We start from the raw sequence: 20,425 nt of genomic DNA on the forward strand, positions 1-20,425 counted from the left end.
TATTTTTGGAAGTTAATCCCCTAAGGGGGTGAAATAGTCAGACTATTCACTGCCTCATCATTCCACAGTCCATACCTTTAATGATAGAAACTTGCCGAAGTTTCGAAAAGGTGTGGATCTTATACTGCAGGGACCCTTTAAGAAGGAACTGTTTGAAATTCTACTCCTAAGGGGGTGAAATAGGGGATACAAGCCTTTTTGAAAGTATGTCATTATTAAGGGAATTTTGAAGCTAGAACTACAAAAACTGGTAAAGGGGGTAAAATAGTGGGTGAAAGTTTTTTGAAGATAAGTAATTACTAAACAACTACTAAATGGCTTTTAAGGCTATGTCACAATGACGAAGGGTATTTGACTTCTTGGTTAGAAATAAATTAGAAAGAAAATGTATGTTTCAGTGTTTCCTGAAATTTGACTCTAAGGGAATGCAATAGGGTATGAAAACTTTTGATATATTAAAAAACTTTTAAAGCTACATTTATGAAAATTGGTATTTCACTTCTCAGTTTGATATAAAGAAATACTTTCAGGGGATTAAAGTTGCTATGGAAATATCTCCACAAGAATGCAGACAGCATGATTAACAAAAACTTTGGACTCCAGTTACCAGAATTGCTTTTTGGTCAGAAGTACATTCAGAAAAGACCATGCTTATATGGCCTTAACTAGCATGAAAAGCTTACGCATTGCAATTTTTGAACAAAATAAAAATTCAATTAAACAAATACACAAAAATAAATCTCTGCAAGCCATGCAGTCTGTGTGATCGAAGCAGTGGGTGCTAAGCTAGTTTTTATATGGCAGGGGGAAGACAAAATATGGGAACACCAAAAACACGACACATTACTATGCCTAATATGGTGCAGGAAACCTGTTGATGTTGAGAACAGGTTCGAGCCATCTCAGAATAGATAAATACCAATCCTATACTATTCTCAAGGGAATTCAGGTACCAATGATAAACATGGATAGTGATCGTGCACACTTCTCTCTACAGTAGACCACAAAGTCACTACAATATTGAGACCTTGTCATTGTTGCGGCCAGGGCAAATCCGACAATTCATTCTTGTACAAACAAAACCAGTCCTGGACAATGCGAGCTATGTGAATAGGGGTGTTTCATCTTCGAACACAGTATCTCCATTGGGGAACAAACATTGTACCATGGGATGGACCTGATCACCCACAATGGTCACATAATTCTTTGCAGTCACCTTGCAGAGTGAGCCCATCAAATATCATAAGGTTGCCCAGATCCTCACCGAAAGTCTGCCATGTTTCACTCTTGGCAAGCAAATTAGCCAGAAGGAACAGTGTGAAACAAGACTAACATGACCAAATGACTTTCCTCTGTACTCCATATTTTATGGTTTCAGTGCCACGTTTTTGTGTTTTGGGTATTTGCAGCACTGATGAGGGGTTTTGAAATTCCAGCTTACCCTGCTTATGGAGCTCCTATCATGTAGTTTTGGTGCTGACAGAGTTCATTTGTGTGATATTCCTTTCTGCAGTGACATTTGCACCTGTCGTTGTCTCATTTTTTTGTCCCAATTCTCATCAATGATCATCCATGTTGTGACTTAATGGCTGTGTTTCACTCACCCTGTGTGTGTTGTAAGTCTTAAGTATGGTTTCTCCTGAACCACCAATTGTGTCAAGTTACCTTGATTAAGAGGCACCCATCGTACGAGTACCAACAATTTGCCTATATTTGAATTCACTTAGCTCCTACTTATGCTCTCACAACTGCACAGCGGCATACCGAGGACACTAAACAGGTGTTATTCATGGTCAAATAAAACAGAGCAAACTGCAGGCTTAACTGACATCTACATTTATGTTCAAGCACATGTTTCCGAAGTGTTTCCTTACTTTTGTATGACTGTCAGCAGTACTACATATTTCGCCTTCTGAACGTGATGGCTGATCTGTTTTATTTGCAGATACCAGCTGTTGATGTGTAGTCACTGATGGCACAGTATCACACATATTTGTAGTGTTGTGGTGGGTGTCTCATTGTCTACTGATCAGCCAAAAATATGATTAATGAAGCACGTATAATTGTGTCAGCCACTCATTGTTGTGTGGAAATGTAATATATGTGCCACCCGAAGGTAACGGGGGTGTTTTGCAAACAGTCATGTCATATATGAACTTGCTTGCAGAACTTTCGATTGTTCAAGACAAATAATTGATGGATACCCAATTCTTTTGATGTGGCCTGTCATAATTGGTTCAATATGCAATCACAGGTGCTGTAAGAAGTCAAGATACTTCAATAGTAGTATTTGATGCATCAGCAAACAATGTTGAGTAAGCTATTGGTAGGTTGCTGCTTAGTGGTATGACATTTGAGTGTGACAATCAAATTGTACAACAACACCATTTTAAACATGGCATTATGTTACTGTCGAAATCCGAATGTTTTATATCCAGCAAAACTATCAGTTGTATAAATAAGGAGGGTCCTAGTTGCATACCATTATTGTTTGTAACTAGTGATTACAGGGGATTGTAGGTGTAGGTGTAGGTGGTGTGTATTATTGACATGATGATAGTTAATTTCATTCAACATGATGTTAGTTAATTTCATTCCTGACAGAGAATATGGAATTTGATTCAAGTACAGAATAAAGAATTTTTCACACATGGATGCCAATAAGATCAAAATTGAATTCTAGTTGTAAGATGAGAATTGGAAACTGTGTCTGTGAGACTGATAAACATGAAGTAGCAGTGGGTCATTGAATCTGACATGGGGGGTCCCTTAATTCATCTCTTTCACCTCTCATTTCAGTTCTCAATTAACTTACTGATAGCTATTCAGGTAAAATGGTAGTTATATTTCAGGAAAACATGGTGTTCGCTTGTCTGATGTTCCAGTGTCATTGATTTTGAACTGGACCCAGTTCTTCTCTTATTGTTACGGAACTTCGACACAATGTAAATTTATCATAAAGCAGGTGTTTTACAGAAGTGTAAAAACTACTAGCCATAAAAATAATGCATTTCCACTTAGAGACAGTTGTATGCCACATGAACATTTCTCACTCCGGTTATATGATCTTTTCAGTGTCTTGAATAACACTTTGTGTGTCTACTTGACTGAAAACATACGGTTTTTTCCTTTTTTCCCCGCAGGATAATATGGAGATTGCTACACTGACACCAGCAAATGGGAGTACTATTGCAGCCATTGTTCCCACACAGCACCAGCAACTTCATCCAGAATCAGTTTTACCAGCTAGTGGCCAAGTTACACCAGCTTTTGGTAAGTAATGCATTTAGTGTATGTCAGTGAGATTTATGAAGCCCCCTAATAGTGTGTGGCAGCGGGTACTTTTCGTGCCACTAACTGAGACCTCCAGCCCTGTTCCACTTGCAAATAGCGCACAGGAAGAAAGATTGTCTGTACGCCTCTGTATTCATTCTAATTTCTTGAATTTTCTCATTGTGGTCATTATGCAAGATGTATGTTGTGGTGGAGGGGGAGTAGTACGTTGTCCAACTTTTCCCGGGAGGTATTCTCTCAAAATTTAAAAAGTAAATCTCTTCGTGATGCACATTTCTTATAACGTCTGCCAAGGGAGTTTGTTGAGGATTTCCATAATCGTCTTGTGCTGGCTAAATGATCTCATGACGAAATGTGCCACTCTGCGTTGGATCTTTTCTCTCTCTCTCTCTCTCTCTCTCTCTCTCTCTCTCTCTCTCTCTCTCTCTCTCTCTCTCTCCTGTCAGTCATGCCAGGTGGGGATCCCAGGTAAATGAACAATACTCAAAAACCGGTTGGACATGAACTTTTTAAGCCACTTCCTTTGTGGATGAGTTACATTTCCTTAAGATTCTTACTATGAATCTGAGTCTGGTATCTGCTTTACTTGATATTTGTTTTGTGTGGTCATTTCACTTCAGGTCGTTCTGGATAGTTACTCCTATATATATTGCAGTAGGTACTGTTTCCAGTGATTTGTCATAAATATTGTTGTTGTACAGTAGTTGATTTCTTTTCCTATGTATGCGCAATATGTTAAATTTATTTACATTCAGGGTCAACTGCCAGAGTCTGACCATTGATCAATTCTCTGGAGGTCATTCTGCAATTATCATCATCTTCTGGCATTGCTTCTTTGTTATAGACAACCATATCATCTGCAAATAGTGTTAAAGAGCACCCTATGCTTTCTACTAGATCATTTATATATATTGTATACAGTAAAGGTTCTATCACACTTCCTTGTACTACTCCGGAAGTAACTTTTTCATCTGTCAGTTTTGTTCCATTAAGAGCGACATGTTGAGTTCTGTCTGCAAGAAAGTCTTGAAGCTAGTCGCAAGTTTGCTCCAATACTTGACAAGCTCATATTTTTTTCATTAAACAGCAGTGCAGGACAGTGTAAAAGACATTCCTGGATTCAAGGAATACGGCCTCAACCTGAGCTCCGTTGTCTATGGCACTGTGGATCTCTTGGAGAAACAGAGAAAGTAGAGTTTTGCAGGATCTCTGTCTGTGGAAGCCATATTGATTTTTGTAGAAGAGATTTTCATTCTCCAAAAACATCATAATTCTTGATCATAAAACCTGTCCCATAATTCTACAATGGGTTGATGTCAACAATATAGGTCTATAATTATGTGCATTTGTCCTTAAGCCCTTCTTAAAAATGGGAATGACCTGCACTTTCCTCCAGTCACTAGGTACCCATCATTGCTCAGGTGCTCTACGATAAATTACTGCTAGAAGGGGAGCAAGTTCTTTCGCTTAATCCTCATACACTACTGGCCATTAAAATTGCTACACCACGAAGATGACGTGCTACAGACACGAAATTTAACTGACAGGAAGATGCTGTGATATGCAAATGATTAGCTTTTCAGAGCATTCACACAAGGTTGGCGCCGGTGGCGACACCTACAACGTGCTGACATGAGGAAAGTTTCCAACCGATTTCTCACACACAAACAGCAGTTGACCGGAGTTGCATGGTGAAACATTGTTGTGATGCCTCGTGTAAGGAGGAGAAATGCGTACCATCACATTTCCGACTTTGATCAAGGTCGGATTGTAGCCTATCGCGATTGTGGTTTCTCGTATCGCGACATTGCTGCTCGCGTTGGTCGAGATCCAATGACTGTTAGCAGAATATGGAATCGGTGGGTTCAGGAGGATAATACGGAACGCTGTGCTCGATCCCAATGGCCTCGTATCATTAGCAGTCGAGATGACAGGCATCTTATCCGCATGGCTGTAATGGATTGTGCAGCCACGTCTTAATTCCTGAGTCAACAGATGGGGACGTTTGCAAGACAACAGCCATCTGCACAAGCAGTTCGACGACGTTTGCAGCAGCATGGTCTATCAGCTCGGAGACCATGGCTGCGGTTACCCTTGATGCTGCGTCACAGACAGGAGCACCTGTGATGGTGTACCAATGACGAACCTGGGTGCACGAATGGCAAACGTCATTTTTTCGGATGACTCCAGGTTCTGTTTACAGCATCACGATGGTGGCATCCATGTTTGGCGGCATCACGATGAATGTACTTTGGAAGCATGTATTCGTCATCGCCATACTGGCATATCACCCGGCGTGATGGTATTGGGTGCTATTGGTTACACATCTCGATCACTTCTTGTTCACATTAACGGCACTTTGAACAGTGGACATTACATTTGAGATGTGTTAGGACCCGTGGCTCTACCCCTCATTCGATCCCTGCAAAACCCTACATTTCAGCTGGATAATGCAGGACCACATGTTGCAGGTCCTGTACAGGCCTTTCTGGATACAGAAAATGTTCGACTGCTGCTCTGGCCAGCACATTCTCCAGATCTCTCACCAACTGAAAATGTCTGGTCTGGTGGTCGAGCAACGGGCTTGTCACAATACGCCAGTCACTACTCTTGATGAGCTGTGGTATCGTGCTGAAGTTTCATGGGCAGCTGTACCTGTACACGCCATCCAAGCTCTGTTTGACTCAAAGCCCAGGTGTATAAAGGCCGTTATTACGGCCAGAGCTGGTTGTTCTGGGTACTGATTTCTCAGGATCTGTGCACCCAAATTGTGTCAAAATGTAAACGCATGTCAGTTGTAGTATAATATATTTGTCCAATGAATACCCATTTAATCATCTGCATTTCTTCTTCCAGTAGTGTAGAATCTTATAGGTATCTCATCTGGTCCTGCCACCTTTCCACCACTAAGCAATTATAGTTTACCTATTCCAGAATTGGCTATCTCAACATCTGTCATCTTGTCATTCGTACGATGATTGAAAGGAGGGACAGTGTTACGATCTTCCATTCTGAAACAATTTTGGTAGACCGAATTCAGTATTTTGGCCATCTGTCTGTTATCTTCCATTTTGGTGCCATTATGGTCACTGAGTGAATGAACAGATAGTTTTGACCCACTACCTGATTTTACAAATGACCAAAACCTCTTAGGGCTTTTACTCAGACCGGTTGGCAAAATTTTACTTTCAAAGTCATTGAACGCATCTCTTGTTGCTCTTCTCATGCTCATTTTTTATTTGTTCAGCTTTTGTTTGTCAGTTAGGTTTTTACTTCTCTTGAATTTGAGATGAAGTTTTGTTTAGATAGCAGTTTTCCAACACAGCTCTTAAACCATGATGGGTATTTCCCATTCCTTAGTATCTTATTAGTATCATACTTGTCTAAGGCATATTGCCTGATGCCTTTGAATGTTTTCCATTTGTTTTCCACATCTTCATCCTCATAACTGCGTATTTGATGCTGGCTGGTCAGAACTCTGAAATTTGTATCGTGTCACTCTTGCTAAGCAAAATATCATCGTACATTGCTCGACATTCTTTTAAGATCCACAGCCTTACAATGACTGATCTTCCTCTACATTAACTGATTTGATAAGTTCAGGTCTGTCTGTTGTCATTGTGTTGTCATTGTGTCTAAGACTTTACCCTCAAGAGTTGTTACTTTAACTTTTTCCCCAAAGTACTTTTTGGACTAGACATCCAGAACAGTTTCACAAGAATCCCTCTCTCTGGCACCAGTTTTGATAGCATGACACTCTCAATCTACATGGCAAGTTGAAGTCGCCCCTTGTTACAATGGCATAATCAGGAAAATTATTAACAATAGTCTGCAAGTTCTGTCTGAAGTGCTCTACCACTAGAGCCTCTGACCAAAGTGGTCTATAAAAGCATCCAAATACCATTTTAGACTGGTCTTTGATACTTAACTTGATGCAAATTGATTCAAATTGGAATTCGTGATAACCTCACTAGATTTTATTGAATTCTTTCCTGCAATAAACATGCCACCACCATTGGTGACTAACCTATCGTTATGATAAAAATTCTAACCTGAACTTAGAATTTCGATATCACGATGTCCAGTTTCAACCATCTTGCTGTTCCTAATACTATCTGTGCATTAAAACATCCAGTAAGTGAAACTAATTCTGGGAGCTTTCCTTGGATGCTCCTGCAGTTTACTAAAATTGTACTAATCTTTTCTATCTCTGATCTGTGACAACAAACATTCTATGAGGACACTGTGGCTAATTTATCATGCAAATAGTCTTTGATCCCAAGGGAGGCTTTCTCTAACGTAAAAAGCCCCATTTGCACATCACATATACTCCACTACCCTAGTAGCTGCTTCCTGTGTGTAATGCATGCCTGACTTATTAAGGGGAACCCTACAATTCTGCACCTGATAGCAGAGGTTAAGAAATTTGCATCAGATACAATCGCAGAGTTGTCTGAGCTTCCGGTTTAGAACTTCCACTCTGCTCCAAACCAGAGGAGCACAATCAACCCTGGGTAAGATTGGTGCTACAAATAGACAGCTTAGCCCGAACCCCATGTGCAATGCTACTTGCCTTCAGTAAATCGGCCATTTGCTGAAAGGAGCTGAGGATGCCCTCAGAACCCAAATGGCAGGCATCATTGATGCTGACATATATGCCACTATAGGCAGCCGGTTGCACAGAGGGCACTCGATAGCCGCCACCAGGGTCTCCTTCATAGCACTGACAAGATCCCCCAGCAAAGATACTGAGTGCACACTGGCATTCTTTCCTGCCTTGCCTGCTATTTCCCTGATGAGTTCCACCACTTGCCTAACACTGGAGCTCCCAATAACAAGCATACCCCTCCTTGCACTTGTCCAGATTGAGTGGGAAAATCAGCCGCTGGTCCAACAGAAGAGGCATCCCGTGCTGGCTCAGAGTTATCAACAACACTGGGTAGCACCTCATACCAATTGCTGAGGCGCAGAGAGCCAGCCGCATGACCTACTCAATCTTTTGCTTTCCGCCACTGACACACAAACCCACAAATGTCTTCCACTCACTCTCGAGTGAGGATGGACTGGTCTGATGTTGCCCGGGTCACCAGGGGATTCCATTGGCACCAAAGGTGTTGAGGTCACCAGGTTCCTGATGTCACCACAACTTTGAGCATTATTGTGGAGCATGTTCACAGTAGCCAAAGCAGCTTCCAGGTGTTTATGAACAGCAGCAAATTCTTCCTGTGTCTGCTTCCGACAGGTACAGACCCTAGCCATATCACAGTGTGTAAGAAATATATCTAAGATCTCAAATGGTGCTACTCAGTTTGGAATGTACACAAAATATAATGCGAAGAATAAAGAAACATTAAACACTGCTCTGCAGATTTGTCACTATATCCTGAGATGGGAAGCTCTTAACAGAAATTAATTTCTCTACTGAAGTGGGTTTGTCTACAATTAACTGTTACTAGAAACTCTGCTTACTCAAAAGCTACTGCATAAGATAAGTACGCAAAATAGAATGCACTGATCGAAACTATATGCCATTTACCACCATGAGATTTAAACTTAGTGGCATGACGGAGAGCTCCTGGCTGCTGGAAAATTACACTAGGAAGGAACCTTATGCAAAGATAGGCACCAAGTTTTATGCAAAAACAGAAACTTAGAGTTCTTTGCTAACCACTAGCCTACACAGTAAGATATACAGGTATAGTTCACTCATTTGCAGAAATAAGTGATAAAAACAGAAACTAAACTAGATTACAGTCAGACAACTGTTGCTGTTGCCGCTGCTGTTCCTCCTCCTGCTGCTGCCGCTGCCACTCTTGGTGTCTCTCTTCGGCTTGGCATCTGCCCGTACACTGTATGTGTGTACTGTTCACATTTTTAAGAAAGAGAAAGTCTTTAACTACAGGGGATTATGTAATTTACATTAGAATTCTCACTTTGTTACGTTACAAGCTTATTTTCCTCCAGCCTCAAGAAGTGGTGAGGTGAAAGATCTCACTATCTACTCACAACTGTGATTTGTTGACAGTAGGTGTCTCATAACAGATCAGTTACACAAAAGTAATATGGTGATATGAACTGATGGGATGTCCTCAGTCACAGCCCTTTTCTCTTATCATACTATCTGTTATTCAAAAAGCTGTTTTCATTCAGAATCGTGCAAAATTAACCTCTTAGCATAAAACCCCAAGTCATCTTGTTGTTATCATTTTTTGTTTTGACAGAAACTTAAAATCCTGAATGTACCCAAGCAACTTATGAAGAGACCTCTAACCCTGATAGATAGGTGTTTGACCACTAGAGAGCATCTGGTGCTAAATCTGTAGCCTGACTGTCGTGTTTTAGTGTCCTTTGCCCAACAGACACCTGTGTCCTAAAAATGCTTGTCAGCTCGTGTGTGTGTGTGTGTGTGTGTGTGTGTGTGTGTGTGTGTGTGTTTTGATCACTTTCATCTGCCTTTGTGGTATTTCTATCACCTGTGCAAAACACTTCTAGACTTGAAATGTATTGCCACAACTATAGCTTAGCAACATGTAATTGTTATGTCCATATGGCACACCTTCTCTGAAGTTGGGTACAGATTATTCATATGTAACATGTTTGTTGAAACCAAGTGTTTTTATTGTTCCAGGTCTTTCTCCCAACAGCAGTGCAGTTCCTTTAATCAAAGAAAAGACACCAGAACAAATGGTAAGTTACTGGTGAAAATTAATTTCCTTGCTTTTAGTGTATCTTGAAAAACTACTTATAACCAATAACCTTTTTGATTACAGAAACTTGATCCTGAGAGTGTAGCACCAGAAACACAAATAATTCAATCAAAAGATGATCCACCTGAAGCAGCTAAACTCTTTGCATTTCTTCAGATACTCACAGCTTCATTTGGTTCATTTGCTCATGGAGGGAATGATGTTAGGTACAATAGTGGAATTTAAATGTTAATTGTAGATTAGTTTAGAAATAGCATGACAGACAGAAAAGATTAAATTTCCAGTTGACTAAATGTTTCCACAGAAAATCTGTCCATATTTAATATTACCTTATTTCACTCAGACAGCTGGATTTAGAGATCTGTCATACGGAGGTCTCCTTTCCTCTAGTATTGTAAACTTATTTTAAACTTCTGGTAATGCAGTGTAATACAATAGTTTAACTGATCAATTGGAATAATATGTCAATTTTTACATTCTTCTTCAAATCATATGTGTCATTAGGCAAGCATGACTTATGAAATAATACTGTGCACCAACAACTTGGCCGAAGCATAGCGAACACATTTTATCATCTTTAATAATAAAAAACTTTCTTAAATGCAAGCATTCATCCATCTCGCAGGAGATGGGAAGTGAGCTGAAATGCAGTGGGTAGGTATGGCTCGTGGTTTTTGTAGCAGTTGTGAAAGTTCTACAGGAATGCTGAACAGAGGTGCGACATGTCAATTCTGATCAAATCACATAAGATGTAGTCAGCCAACAATTGAAAACAAGCAACCCTTCAGTAGATATAACAACCCTCCTTTCAGTCCAAGACTATACAGTGTTTAACAGTACTAGGTACCTTTAAGGAAAGTATAAACTGACTGGCAAAATGTTGGAGAAGAATTAAAATTGACAACTTAAACATGCATGTTATTACAGGTGCAAATTTCAGATATCTTTAAAAGTTCTGGAATGTAGTAAGAGATATAATAGTCTCAACTGAACTGAAAAATACATGAATAAGAGAGAGAGAGAGAGAGAGAGAGAGAGAGAGAGAGGGAGGGAGGGAGAGGGGGGGGGGGGGTAGGGGGTCGAGGAGTGTCCATAGCATATATTACACCCGCCGTTCAGTGTCTAATGGAGGATATGTGTTAAATTTCATCTACATCTACATTTATACTCCGCAAGCCACCCAACGGTGTGTGGCGGAGGGCACTTTACGTGCCACTATCATTACCTCCCTTTCCTGTTCCAGTCGCGTATGGTTCGCGGGAAGAACAGCTGTCTGAAACCTCCGTGCGCGCTCTAATCTCTCTAATTTTACATTCGTGATCTCCTCGGGAGGTATAAATAGGGGGAAGCAATATATTCGATACCTCATCCAGAAATGCACCTTCTCGAAACCTGGCAAGCAAGCTACACCGTGATGCAGAGCGCCTCTCTTGCAGAGTCTGCCACTTGAGTTTGTTAAACATCTCCGTAACGCTATCACGGTTACCAAATAACCCTGTGACGAAACGCGCCGCTCTTCTTTGGATCTTCTCTATCTCCTCCATCAACCCGATCTGGTACGGATCCCACACTGATGAGCAATACTCAAGTATAGGTCGAACGAGTGTTTTGTAAGCCACCTCCTTTGTTGATGGACTACATTTACTAAGGACTCTCCCAATGAATCTCAACCTGGTACCCGCCTTACCAACAATTAATTTTATATGATCTTTCCACTTCAAATCGTTCTGCACGCATACTCCCAGATATTTTACAGAAGTAACTGCTACCAGAAGTAACTGTTCCGCTATCATATAATCATACAATAAAGGATACTTCTTTCTATGTACTCGCAGTACATTACATTTGTCTATGTTAAGGGTCAGTTGCCACTCCCTGCACCAAGTGCCTATCTGCTGCAGATCTTCCTGCATTTCGCTACAATTTTCTAATGCTGCAACTTCTCTGTATACTACATATGATCGCTGTTTCCAGAATCCATGTTGATTCCTACATATTAGATTCTGGGTTTCCAAAAACGACATGATACCCGAGCAAAAAACATGTTCTAAAATTCTACAACAGATCGACGTCAGAGATATAGGTCTATAGTTTTGCGCATCTGCTCGACGACCCTTCTTGAAGACTGGGACTACCTGTGCTCTTTTCCAATCATTTGGAACCTTCCGTTCCTCTAGAGACTTGCGGTACACAGCTGTTAGAAGGGGGGCAAGTTGTTTCGCGTACTCTGTGTAGAATCGAATCGGTATCCCGTCAGGTCCAGTGGACTTTCCTCTGTTGAGTGATTCCAGTTGCTTTTCTATTCCTTGGACACTTATTTCAATGTCAGCCATTTTTTCGTTTGTGCGAGGATTTAGAGAAGGAACTGCAGTGCGGTCTTCCTCTGTGAAACAGCTTTGGAAAAAGGTGTTTAGTATTTCAGCTTTACGTGTGTCATAACTGTTTCAATGCCTTCCTCATCCCGGAGTGTCTGGATATGCTGTTTCGATCCACTTACTGATTTAACGTAAGACCAGAACTTCCTAGGATTTTCTGTCAAGTCGGTACATAGAATTTTACTTTCGAATTCACTGAACGCTTCACGCATAGCCCTCCTTACACTAACTTTGACATCGTTTAGCTTCTGTTTGTCTGAGAGGTTTTGGCTGCGTTTTAACTTGGAGTGAAGCTCTCTTTGCTTTCGCAGTAGTTTCCTAACTTTGTTGTTGTACCACGGTGGGTTTTTCCCGTCCCTCACAGTTTTACTTGGCACGTACCTGTCTAAAACGCATTTTACGATTGCCTTGAACTTTTTCCATAAACACTCAACATTGTCAGTGTCTGAACAGAAATTTTCGTTTTGATCTGTTAGGTAGTCTGAAATCTGCCTTCTATTACTCTTGCTAAACAGATAAACCTTCCTCCCTTTTTTTATATTCCTATTAACTTCCATATTCAGGGATGCTGCAACGGCCTTATGATCACTGATTCCCTGTTCTGCACATACAGAGTCAAAAAGTTTGGGTCTGTTTGTTATCAGTAGGTCCAAGATGTTATCTCCACGAGTCGGTTCTCTGTTTAATTGCTCGAGGTAATTTTCAGATAGTGCACTCAGTATAATGTCACTCGATGCTCTGTCCCTACCACCCGTCCTAAACATCTGAGTGTCCCAGTCTATATCTGGTAAATTGAAATCTCCACCTAAGACCATAACATGCTGAGAAAATTTATGTGAAATGTATTCCAAATTTTCTCTCGGTGTTACCATGTTACACCATTCTTATTGCACCGTGGATTTGGCACATATAATGAGAAAACAAACGATGTCAAGACTCCACATTCATCTGATATTCAGAAACACTGCAATACATATGATAGTGCGGAACAATATAATAGTAGTAAGAATACCATAGAGGCTGCTCATAAAAGTAATAGTAGTATTGTAGTAAATTCTCATTAGACAGTATGTACTTCTCATTAGACAGTACGTACATTAACACTCTTTGGCAATGATCCTACAAGTAAACAATAAAACTAGAAAAACAGTATTCTAATGAAATTAGTGACCCTTATACCAATTGTATAAGGTGTAGATTCATAGCTTATTTTAAAAAGAGACTGTAACAAGTTACAGTCAGTGGTAGGTAATTATTGATGTAGTTTCCAGTTGTAGTATGGATGTCACATGCCTTATTTAATATACAATGTGAACCAAAATTTGTGCTCTCTGATGCCACAGTGCATGTCCATCCTTATGCTAGCAGTACAAAAAGATCTGTAACAAAATTTCATCTTGTGCACGTTTTTGGTAAAAAATGGACATAACAGAAAGGCAAACTGTAAGTCTATGATAAATACAATATCATGATTTAGTACTGGGTAGTTGTGCTCCCCAGTTAGTGATTTGGACAGTTTTGCATTAGAATACGTGAGTTAAAGTTGTATTCTAGGTCAAGATGTAATTTTTTTAATAATTTTGTTGTGGCCAATAATGCTTTGATGTACACTTTTCTCAAACAATACATATCATACAACTACAGTTTTTTTTAATGAATTGGCAGTTTGACATGTCAAAAATATTCATGAAGACCAATAACAAGTTAAAAATAAATTACCTGTCATAGTGCAGTAGTAACTACAAAACTTATCAGTGTGGAGGCGTTTTAACATATGTACTACAATCAGTAAAAATAGCCTGCTGTAATATTTTAAATACACTATCAGTGGCAGCATGTCTTCAGGAAACATACAAAGCATTCAGAGCAGATGCTCAAAGTAACCTGCCTGTATCTCCTAAAATTTAGTGACTCGCTGGACCATGCTTCTCTGAGCTCTTTGCAGCATAGCTGCATCCACAGTTAAAAGAGTAGCATGGTTGCGTCCTACTAGTGCCTCCAGTTTGATCTGCAAAATAGAATGAATGTGCTGCTTGAAGTATACCCACAGGAAGAAATCTCAGGGATTAAGACCAAGCAAATGCAGAGGTCTAAAATTGGACGTCCACAATTGATTAATATTCCAGGAAAGGCTCTGCTGATGTACTATTGTACATTTCTACAAAAATGTGCAGCTGCTTCATCATGCTGGAACCACAGCCACTGCCAAACATGAAGTGAAGTATCTTCTAACATATCAAGAAAATTGTTTGTGAGGAATGCAGAATACCTTTGATCAGATAGCTGGTCCGGCAACAGTTGGGTGGAATAGAACTATGTAAAATTTTAAAGGCAATATACTGATTAAGAAGCTAGATACTGTATCCCACATTCTAAAATTAAAAATAAAACTTCACTTAACCAGTACACTTCCAAGTGGAGTGGTGCCACACACTAACTGTCTAATGTGCCACTGAATGAAGTGCCCATGTGTAACAAGTACAGAAACAGAATTTGCATTATTTCTCACTTAGCTGTTCATGGAACTTTGCTGACAGCATCTGAAAGTTACCTTCCCTGATGAGGTTCCTGTTATTCACAGTGACGTTTATTGATACATCATCTGCTGTTTGTCATGGATGAGAATGTTGACTCTCAGTGTGAATCTATGCTGACTGATTTTATTATAGTTTGTTTCCTCATCCATCAGAGTCTCTCTCCTACAGTAGTCATCACACATTTTTGGCATGGCACCACGCATCCTTTAAATTCTTCTATCATAAGAGTAAAAGCTATTGTCAAAGCAGGAATAACAAACTGACCATATGGTCTAGTTAATGATTAGTGTTTTTGGCTAGTAATGCCGAGATCCTGGTTTTATTCCATGCAACCACTTTTGTTTTTTATCTGTTTGAAAAGTCTAGAAGGTGATCCACTCAGCATTGAGGTCAACTGAAAAGCTAATTAAAAATAAGGGCAGCGAAATCAATGTGCATGTCACCAAAATAGTGTTACGTCGAAAGGGTTGCATGAGGCCAGATGACACACAATGTATATTTATTAGCAGCAAAAACATCAGCCATTATATGTTTTGATTAAAGAGAGAGATGCTTTATGTATTACAACTACTGATCTTTTTATTTGCAAGATTCTGGACCAGTTCTATAGGACATAGGTGTAGATGGTGTAGCAGCATAGACAGGGAACTGTTTTCTTGCAGAGCTTTGCCAGTGGAATAAAAAGAAGAGGTTGGTGCCTCTTAATTAATGCCAAGAGTTCGGCTTTCCTTGTCTATATTTTTTACTCTCTCTCTCTTTCTCTCTCTCTCTCTCTTTCTTTTTCATATCTGTATGATAGTCCAAAGTTCTCCTGTTGTAGTCATAGAGGAGAGATGACCATGAAATGAAATTCTGCATTCAGAACAATGTTTGACAATACTTGTTGGACACTATTACTTTGCTGTGGGTGTGAAAAGTAACTGGCAACATGAGTCATTATGCTTCAGTATTCATAAAAAAAATCCAATTTATTATGGTCTTTTTGGAAGTATGTTCTTTTGCTCGCATATAATGACATTTTCATTTGTACACCTTTTACAATCAGATATCGTAGATTGAACAGTTTTTCTCAGAGTTTGCCTGCTAGCATGAAAGTCCAGATCTGTAAAGTTTTGACAAAGGTGGTTTCCTTTCTGTAGTTCATAATATTGCAGAAATTGTTTGCTAAAATATTTGATGCTCCATTAGATGTTGTGTCTCTCTTGCAATAATTTGCACACTGTTCACTTAACTTCAACTTGTTAATATGTTGAACTTTTTGTTCTCATTGTCACTGAAATTAACATTAGCAGCAGGCTGTAATGACATCCCATGAGAGTATTTTTCACAATTTTTTTTTTGTGATACTTTTTCACAGTTACATTGTGAGGTAACAATGCTTGCTACATTGAATTGGAACATGATTATGCCTAGTCATATGACCAAGGCACTTCCCACTAAGCACAGTTTACAAGTTCACTTCATCGAGTAGTAATTATCTGTGAAGCAGATTGCTACCTTACTGGACTTCTAAAGAAATGCAATGGACAGGAATATGGTAAACAGGATAGTTAGTACTAATTGATAGAAATAATGATAGGAGGTTATAATGGCAACTGGGTCTAAATGTAGTTGCTGAAATAATGCAAAATTATACATGTGGATGAAGTGACTGTGTGAACAGCACAGAGAAATTGATTTCTTATTTCTATGTAGCCATTAAATAATTACATTTATTTTGTTTAAAATCTGCTGTAATTGTGGGATCCTCATTAAGAAGCAAGATAGTGTACCTCACAGTCTAAAATTAAAAAATAAAATTACACTAGAGCTGAAATCTAGAGTGTGAGAATTGTGCAGCACAGCCACGCAGAGTTGAATTAAGATACTTGTTAAGTGTTTGATAACAAAATTGCCAAACTGCCTTCCTTTGATAGTCATTTTCTACAGAAAATATACACGGGATGAAATTTTGCTAGATGTTTGTGGTCTATTAGCTTGCAAGGTACCGTGCAGAGGCATCAGAGTGCATGAATTTTGATTCCCCCTGCATATCTTTCAATATTCCATTTCTAAAGATTCTTATTAAAGACGGAATATGGAGATGACTTAGGGAAGAAAGATCATTCCATTCCATTATTGACAAGTAGCTGTTACTTTTCCCTGTGCAGCTTTTGCAATAATTATGTTAAGAATCTGACAAATTAAAGTTACAAAATGCTGGCATAATTATAACCATGCTCTTTATACCATATATCTGAACTAAGCAGAATTTTTATTACAGTAATGCTATTGGGCCTTTAATCGCCCTATGGCTGATCTTCAAGGAGGGATCAGTGGCCCAAGAATCTGAGACACCTCTTTTCATCTTGTTTTATGGTGGACTGGGTATCTCAGTTGGTCTGTGGTTGTGGGGGCGCCGTGTCATTCAGACAATCGGTGAAGATCTGACAAAAATAACTGCCTCAACGTAAGTGCTATTACTAGACTATTCTTCACAAGTGCTTGTAATGATTTCGTAATATTTCAGTCATTTTTATACCTATTCTGAATATATATGTAGTTAAATACCTTTTGGTGGCTTCTGTTTAACGGATTTATTGTTTGTGTTAAGTTATGGTGAAGTAAAATGGCTGGCCAATGATTACCTTCAAGAGCCAAAATTCGTAGCTTTCGAATGTGTGTGTGTTCCTTCCTCAGAGAGGAAAGGAGAATTAGTATGGAAGGGTTGGAAAAGGAGAAGACACTGTCTCTTGAGAGGGTAGCAGACGTTGAGAATAAGAGAAGACAAAAACTGACTTCCCATGCAACTGCTGTGGCAGAAATGACATGCTGAAATTGATGGCCACCAAATTTAGGTGTCGCATCCTCTCGCCTGAAAGCAAATATTGTACCTGTTAATAAACAAATACAGGTACACCGGATTTACTCTCTAAGCATCCCCTGTACACACACACAGATATTAATTTCAAAATGTTGTTCTTAATGTGAATAAAGTCATTAGCTGGCTACAAAGCAGTAGTTCTCCTTATGATACTAATTTGACCGTGTCAGAGTTTTAAAATCTTGTGACAACTGGACATGATGACCTTGAGCAAACTTTCAGTGGCTCATGGAATTTAGTGACACACTTAAATATACAGTAGTGGCTCATCTGCAAATATAAACTTTAGTAAATCACTCCAAATTAAATGTCTAATTTTGCTCTACTCATTATAATAAATTTAGAAAATGATCTACAGTAACACGCTTCTCACAGTATAATTACTTCTCAATTTTGCTGTTGTAAAACATTCTCTACACAGAAAGCCATTTATTGTCTTGCAAATGAAATTCGGCCAGATCAAAGTAATGAAAACAATCCATTGGTATATTCTGTGATGTTACCAAAATGTTTATTTTCTGTGGAAAGTAAAACTGTACACACACACACACACACACACACACACACACACACACACACACACAGAGAGAGAGAGAGAGAGAGAGAGAGAGAGAGAGAGAGAGAGAGATTATGTTTTGTTTAAGAACAATTTATATCTAGATTCAGTGTATTCATATTTCTATGTAGAGATGTTTGAGTTCTTTTTAATACATTTGCAGGGGATTTTCAATTGAGATCGGTGCAGCCTTTACGGTACTCTTGGCATCAAAGATAGGTCTTCCCATTAGTACAACACATTGTAAAGTGGGTTCAGTTGTATTTGTTGGCTGGTTTAGTTCAGACAAAAGTGGTGTGGACTGGAAACTTTTTAGGTATGTATGTACTTGTTGTCAGTATTTAGTTGTTACTATAATACACTTCTATCATTCCATAAACATTTCATAAAGGTTTCCAATGTCTGAAGTTGTTCTTTGTTTTGCAGGAATATCATTTATGCGTGGGTTTTCACAGTGCCAGTTGCAGCAGGCCTCAGTGCTGCATTCATGTGGATACTACAGCAAGTTGCACTGTGATGCTGAGAACAACACAGTACAAATACCATACTTATGCCAGTACTTAAAATTAAATGTTTAGAACTAACTGTTAGGAGAAAGAAGGGGAGAAATGATGTGAACCCTGGTGTACAGCTGTTGCCAAATTGCCAGCTGGTGTCAATGTTAATAAAGTAATATTTGTGCCCATTGTAATGTGAAACAGGTGAAACTCATCACTGAGAGCTGTTATGTCTCAAATAAATTATTACTATTTCATTTGCTTTAAATTAAAGTGCACAGATATAATGAAGGAAATTATGTAATTTTCCACTCATTTCAGTAATTGTCTACTGAAAGTATATGTATGGAAGAGAGATTTAGTTTGAGATTGTATTCTGAATGATAGTGCTATGTCTCTGTGTTGACTAACTGCCAAGAAACAATGATGGTGTTGGATTTGGGGGAGGATTGAAGGTGGAAGGGAGACCTGCTTATGAAATGTTTGTCATTTGTTGAAGTTTTCTTTATCTTCTGTCAATGAGATGTTCAGTTTCAGCTATAAGAGAAATACATTGACATAGGCCAGATGTTAAATGGTGCTACATGTTTTTACCATACTGTACTGGTTTAAAGGAAGGCAGAAAAAGCTAAGCTGTGATTAAATAGTATAACTGATAATAGTATTTGATTTCTAAAACATGTATAGTTTATATGTGTGTATGGTTATCCAGAGTAATTTAGAGATTGCACAGAAGAAAATTTTCAATGTATAGCAATATTACAAATTTTTACAGTTACTGATAGTGAAAAATGCCATTTTCAGTCTGATTTTAGAACTATAGATTGTATGTTTCTTAAGAGAAAAATGGAGAACTAGCTGGTCCATGATTTTTAAAAATAAAAACTTTGTGTGTTTGAAAAGATGAGCTAGCTTATTGAATGGAATTTTTAGCTGAAATTTTTAGGAATACCCCATAATAGCTTCTGGGACTAAAGGGTAGCACTAGCTGCTAGGTTGCTGAATTGATTGGCAGTATTACTTTACCTTTCTGTGTGCAAGTGTAGTGCATCTTTCCGTAAACAGCAGTGGAAGTTCATTGATGGATGTATTCTGACTAGTCACACTTCCCAGCCACTATTTCATTGACACACAAAATAAATTGAATCCTTAACTGTGGATACACTTGGCAGAAAAATGAGCTGAGTTGCTTTCTCCAGGTAAATGTCCTGATGTAATATGTTCTATATATATGTAGCAGAAGCAGAACCTTATTTCCTTCAGCTTCTGCATGATAAATTATGACCCATAATGTTTTAATGGTTATTTTGGCATAATTTAGCTTTGCTAGTGTTACAATGGCAGTTGAAAGTCACCACCTTGTGTTTACTCTGTCTTAATAGTAGAAAAAAATATTAATCGCTCAGTTCAAATAAATGACAGCAAAACATTTTATGGTGTCTGACCATGTGGACAATGTCTGCAGTGTGTTGTGAGTGAATATCTCATTGCAAACATTTTCAGATGAGTGAATGTGACCTTAAAGATGCTGGCAGCTCTCCTTTACAAAATAGTACCCAAATCTCACTGATATCTTTGTTATCTCCTGTTCCCAAT

The 20,425-nt window shown here is 38.9% G+C and overlaps 1 protein-coding gene across 4 annotated transcripts in view; it reads left to right on the forward strand.

Moving 5' to 3' along the window:
* Positions 1–19,733, forward strand: part of LOC126161850 (sodium-dependent phosphate transporter 1-B) — a 282,548-nt gene extending 262,815 nt beyond the window's left edge. For all 4 annotated transcript variants that reach the window (XM_049917956.1, XM_049917960.1, XM_049917957.1 and 1 more), the window contains 6 exons: positions 3,144–3,273; positions 9,923–9,981; positions 10,065–10,207; positions 17,177–17,362; positions 18,496–18,648; positions 18,759–19,733. In XM_049917956.1, the coding sequence (XP_049773913.1) occupies positions 3,144–3,273; positions 9,923–9,981; positions 10,065–10,207; positions 17,177–17,362; positions 18,496–18,648; positions 18,759–18,849 (762 nt within the window). In that variant the 3' untranslated portion in view covers positions 18,850–19,733. The remainder of the gene's footprint in view (positions 1–3,143; positions 3,274–9,922; positions 9,982–10,064; positions 10,208–17,176; positions 17,363–18,495; positions 18,649–18,758) is intronic.
* The last annotated feature ends 692 nt before the right edge of the window (positions 19,734–20,425 follow it).

The sequence above is a fragment of the Schistocerca cancellata genome, chromosome 2, assembly GCF_023864275.1.
Source record: "Schistocerca cancellata isolate TAMUIC-IGC-003103 chromosome 2, iqSchCanc2.1, whole genome shotgun sequence".
Taxonomy (NCBI): domain Eukaryota; kingdom Metazoa; phylum Arthropoda; class Insecta; order Orthoptera; family Acrididae; genus Schistocerca; species Schistocerca cancellata.